Source organism: Neodiprion pinetum, chromosome 2, assembly GCF_021155775.2.
Source record: "Neodiprion pinetum isolate iyNeoPine1 chromosome 2, iyNeoPine1.2, whole genome shotgun sequence".
Taxonomy (NCBI): Eukaryota; Metazoa; Arthropoda; class Insecta; order Hymenoptera; family Diprionidae; genus Neodiprion; species Neodiprion pinetum.
Window position 1 is genome coordinate 12,272,049 of NC_060233.1, and position 6,000 is coordinate 12,278,048.

The window sequence follows — 6,000 nt, forward strand, 5'->3', positions numbered from 1 at the left end:
TATCTTTTGTCCTCTCCTTTTCAAACATTTATTTACTACCTATTAAAACTGCTGAATTTCATTTCACAATTATGCATTTTTGTATTAAAAATTGATCACTTTTCCAAACACTCTGTAGTTTTATAAAAAGCAAGCTTCTTCAAAAACCTACCTTGACATTTTTGTCAAAATTCGTTATAATACTTTAACATCATCAATGGGTATTGTAAATTGATTCCGTAGATATTTTTAGTACAAATTCCAATTCCAATTTCTTGAAAAAATTTACACCGTATTTCGGATCCTGGACAATGGAAATTAATTGAACACCACAAAAATGCAAGAATGAATCAGATCCTTGTTAAAATATAGTATGAAATAGATTTCAAATATTCTCAAGCTGCAATTGAATCGACCAGCTGCGTAATCAAGGCATTGGTCAGAACATATCAATACAATGACTAATTGCGAGCGATATATTATTTTCCAATCGGTGGACGATGAGCGGAAATATGGATCGCCCAATTGAGCCTAACTCAGAATTATAAACGATAACAACAATAAGCGTGTAGAGAAAATAATTTCGGAGCAAATCGATATCGCAGCTTTCCTCGCGAATTGCACCTAGGTAAACATCTCGTCATAATATGCGGGAGTATAATTCGGCCGGCCAGCTGTGTGTGCAAATTCGAATTTTCTGTCTTTCGACCGGTTCCGGTTTTATTTCTGTTGTTCCACGGAGACTGCGAGAGTTAAACGCGTCAGTCGATCGTGTCGACAAGACGAATTTGTTTTTCTCATATTCCGAAAATCGTGTTCAAAAGTCGAGGATGAAAGTGTACGGGCGTGTGCGAATGCGATGAGAAACAAGCGAACAACGAGAAACCTAAGAAATATATGAATTGATCGATTAATTTTGCATCCGCGAATTCGATCCACCGTTTACCTTAACGTATAATTCCCTTGTCGTCATGGTGGCGATGGATAAGAGTCCAATTTCCGTTGCTGATTTTCACTAAATTCCATTAATCCCTTGTGTATCCTGCGCGTAAAGAGCGTCACAACATTTTGGAGCGCGAAGGTTTCGTTCCGAGTACTTTAACACGTACAAAATCGACACCGATTCTATCGCGACTCACTATCAGCCTTCGGATGGCTTGCGACTCACAGCTGGGCTTGTGGCTTACTATCGGTTGGCATTGTACGCCTCATGCTCTCCCCACTTCCTCCATTCCTCTCCTTTCCTTATCCCCCCCCCACAGTAGCCTGGTTTCACACAGGTGATGAACCTATCTACAGCGACAGGTGTCGCGATCTGTTTTGACTCTGCCGAAGTCGATTGGGTCCAGAACGCGTCGATATGGACTCCAGCGACAACAGACGTTGGGTGTATCGACTTGCATTGGTGCAGGAAAATGCAGGAATCTGTCGAAGTATTCTTACAAGATACGATTAGCACGAAAACTTTTCTTTGTTGCGTATTTTCATCACACATTTCGTTCTGTTCTTTCTCATTTTTATTCGACATTTTTTTATTTTCGACAATCCTGGACATACCTATGTATCATGTTACTTCGGAAATAAGGTGTCATTTGGTGGCAGTGAATATGCAACACTAATTGTGATGGTGTCGTAATTAGTGTATTTGAAAGTGTTTTTTCACCGTATGTCTTTCTCTACGTCGATTTAGCGACTTAAAATCAGAGTCGAACAACTTAAACGACGTTTTCTGCGCTCCGTTTAATTAGCCGCAAATTATCAGCTGATCGCTCGACGCGACGCCATATTGTTCTAAACCGAATATCCCAATAATAGCAATTTTCGAGCGATCAAAAAATGAAGGAAAGAAAATTTTACCGACTAACTTGATTAACTCAACTTTTGTCTACAATATACAATAATCACTAAGCTGCAACCAAAACATCTTTCGTGTCAATATTCAATTTGTTTTTTTATTGACAAACTTGAACGCGATTCATTACACGTTTCATACCTACATCTCGATATTATAAATGTTAAATAGGTACACACGCAATGATGAATAAAATAACCGAGAATATGATGGCAATTGTTCATCGAAATAGAGTAGAGTGGATCTGATTTACAGGTGTATAATTCATTAAATGTCATTGATTAACCTCACTTCAGTTAATTTCCTAGCAGTAATAATCGGATAAAATCATGTCTGAGCAATAGTGAATTGTATAATAGATAAATACGTATTGGAAGTGAATCGTGTGACTTGAAAAATGGCTTTCTTTCAATTGACTTTGAAAGCTAGGCGGCTTGAGCAAATGAAACTTCTGTATCAGGACGAGAAAATGAGATCTATAGAAGTTTCTAAAGGAGCCAAGATCCATTACACATTTAGGCAGAAGATTCGTTACAAAAAGAAACTGTATGTTATCAAGTCTAATATGCCTAGTAAATATTTGGTTATTTTTATTAGTCACGATTTGTCAATCGTCCCAAGAAATTGAGTCACTCGAGATTAAAGTCCAAGACATCGGTAGGAAAAAAACCCAGACAGAAAGAGGGATCATTGGACAGCTTGGACTTTACTGTGATCAAGCAGCTCTTCTTCATTGTTATATGTATATATGATTTTTGGAAGCAGAGTTACCAGTTGCTTTGCATTGGAAACCGCCGTTTTACGAAATTATCCACTCTGATTCAAAGTCAATTCGTCGTGGGTTCGTCAAAAATGTTAAAAAAAAAAACGGCGGAATCTCCAGCTGCTTTTCCAATGCTTCCTCGGTCAATGCATTTTTTTGTCGATTTATTGGACTTTAACCCTGCTGCTATGATCTATTGCGACGATAGCAAATTTAAAAAAATGTTCTTCCCGCCTCAGAAATGTATTTTTTCCCTGCACAAATCCAATTCATTAGCATTCAGCTAACGAAATCTGTGCAAAAACAAATTTGCATACTTTCGATAGGAATCGGTAATTTCTTTTTTCTGGTTTCTAGCCTGATATTAAGATTCAAAAATTGGCTGAAAAGTTTGGCATCTTGTCCAAAGGATTCTTGGTTTCACGAAAAGGCAGTTTTACTGCGAACGGATGGAACGTTTGAAAATTACGTCCTCAAAAGCGTTCTCGGATTTCTTGGTGGAATATTCCTCACCTACATGTTCTTCATGTTTTTCATATTCCAATTGAACTTCACCCTGTCATCCGCAACGCTGTTCAGCTCATTTTTGGGGATTATTCTAACCATCGGCTTGGCGTTTTCCAACCGTGTCAGGTATTCGAACTATATTTTTTCTCGTGGTATTGGGATATTTGATGCTGGCCGCAGGGTTAATCACTCTTGAAATCTGTTGAAACTTCGGAGATTTTCCTTTGAAAAAATTCTCTGAAATCCCACGAAGTCTCTTGTAATCTTTTATAATCTATGATTTTATTCCGATTACTGTCATATGATTCGAATACTTTTGGTAATTTGATACAAATTTTACAGAATTTCGCTGTTCCAAATATTTTCCAGTTAGAAAATTAAAAGTAAAGATCATTATCACTTTGATAAATGATCAAAGGATAGTATGAACACGCTATAGAACTCAGCTTCTTGACGTTTCGAACTACAATTTAACGTTGAAACCCACCGTTTATAACAGATGTGTAGTGTTCCTACTCCTGCCGCAATTCTTCTCGAAACGTGGACGCCAAGCCCTTATGGCCTACGCTTTCATACTGGCATTAACTGGTCCAGCAAAAAATACGTTAAACAACATGGGTGTATTATCGGAATCGCTGGCTTGCGGACAAGTAATCAATAATAATTATAGTTTTAAATTACTTACACAACTTGTTTTACCGAAGAACGGGGAAAAATAGTGAAAAGAAAAGAATAATTCCCGTACTGTTTTCGAAATGCATGCAATATAAAAAAAAAAAGACTCCACAGAATTTTTCTCAGTTGTGTATGTTTTTTTAGGAACAACTGAAAGCTGCGGTAAGAGCTATCGTCGATCTGATTAAAGAGCCATTCTATGCTCTACGAGATGCGATAGCTAAGGTCATGAAATCCTTAAAAAAAGTCATAAAGAAAATTAAACGGACGTTATTAGCTGTAAAAAGAATCGTGCTAAGCATACGTGAGTTTCAATGCTGTTACTTTGTGTAAATCGACTTATTTCAGATCAGGCAGAAAAACTAATCATAAATTTCCATTTACCAATAGCGAATCCTCTCAAAGAAATTTTTGTTCAAGATTTTTCCTGTGTTTCTGAATTTAAAAATTTGTAAAAATATATCGAAGTCAGAGGGAAAGTCGATATGGTTTTGTGAAAATTTATTCATTCATTTGCTTGATAGAATCTAGGGGAAAAGCGTTCAAATAAATGTTTTAGAATGTAATAACAAAAATTCAATGATCATCTGATTTCAGTTAAGGTGATTAAAGCCGTGTTTCAATGGCTCGGCAGCATAATGAATATATGCAACAAGAAACTGGGCACACCTTTTGAGCGATGCGAAAAGGTGTTTGACGGAGCTGTGGCTGATTGTAAAGCTTCGCTTGGACCTTTTTTTGGCGCGATATGCAACTTGGCATACATTGCAGGTCTGCTATGCTGGATAGTAAAACCCTTTGACATAATCTGCATGCTGGTGTCGTTTATCTCGGATAGCATCATCGATGTCGTGAGGAAAAGTAATTGCACATTTTTTCGCTCCACATGTTATGTAGAAAATTGTATTTAAAATAGGAAATATTTGCTTTATCAAAAATATTTCCTGTAAATAATCCAGAACTGTATCTTTTCAGAAATCAACAAGTTTACGAAGCATGTAAAGGCGATGTTTTATGTGAAGGTTAAATTTTCACACTCCTTCCATTTTGAGACAAACCAGAGTAAGAGTATCTCTGAAGTTGCTACGGGAATTGTGACGGAGATAAGATCCAGAACAGATAGATTCTTGACCGTTTTTGATTGGATGACTGTCGTAACGAGTTTGTTTTTCCTGTTCATGATGCTTAGGTAATATAGTACAACTTTTATAAATCTCTGTATACTTCTTAAAGAATATCTAAGTTTACCACGAAGGAAAATGAGTTTTGATATTGGGATCTTTAATGCGGGCATGCCCTGGTGAAAATAATTTCTACGCTAAACTACAATAAAATGCAATTCGTTTCAAATTGTAGGAAATGTTCGAAAATTGTAGGAAATCGACAAAAAGCGTAAAACGTAGTGGAAAATCGTCGACAACCGTAGTATTTTTCATAAAAAATTACAAATTTCTACGAGAAATTATAGAAATATACAATTTTCAATAGAAAATAATTCCAATTTTCGACACAGAAAAAATAAATTCATTCGTACAAACTCGTGGAACGACGTAAGAAACTACTGGTTTCCACAAAAAATTAAGATGACGGACAATTTTCTATGAAAGTAATTATAATTTCGCACCCAGACAACATACATTTTTTTTCGCGGCGTATTCTATGAGTCTCGTTTAAAAGTATAACTTTTCATAATCTCCATGAATTTTAATAAAAGAGTACGAAATTCCTACAAAAATTTGTGATGATCGACAATTTTAGAATTTGCAGAAATTTCAGACCATCGGGGAATTTTTAAGGATGCCAAATTAATCTTTAGAAAATTGCCGAAAGTTTCAGTGACCCTGTTCCAATATGAAAGAAATGCATGAGTTTTCTCTGATAGTTGAAGAAATTCTAAAATTAAGTTTGATTATTTTTCTCGAAGGTCGGAATTGTCTAAAACGTTTCTGAAACTTGCAATATTTTAATATTTTCTGAAGCATAATCATTATGAAGCTTCATAATTATTCTGAGAAATCGTTTTATCACGATGTGGCAGAATGTTTATTTGTTTTTATAGAGTAATATATTATCGAAACAAGTGGTTGACAAATGAGAGATTTGACAATCGCTATCTGACTGATGACCTACGAGAAATAGATCTGAGAAGAGCGAGGCTTGATAAAGAAACGGTACTGCCGTTAAATCGAAGAGAAAAAAACAAGTACATACCTTTGACATCCAT

At 36.0% G+C, this 6,000-nt stretch overlaps 1 protein-coding gene across 2 annotated transcripts in view; it reads right to left on the reverse strand.

The window, feature by feature from the left end:
* Positions 1-1,186, reverse strand: part of didum (dilute class unconventional myosin) — a 28,978-nt gene extending 27,792 nt beyond the window's left edge. For both annotated transcript variants that reach the window (XM_046610322.2, XM_046610321.2), the window contains exon 1: positions 926-1,186. In XM_046610322.2, coding sequence (XP_046466278.1) covers positions 926-952 — 27 coding nt within the window. In that variant the 5' untranslated portion in view covers positions 953-1,186. The remainder of the gene's footprint in view (positions 1-925) is intronic.
* Between the last annotated feature and the right edge of the window lie 4,814 nt (positions 1,187-6,000).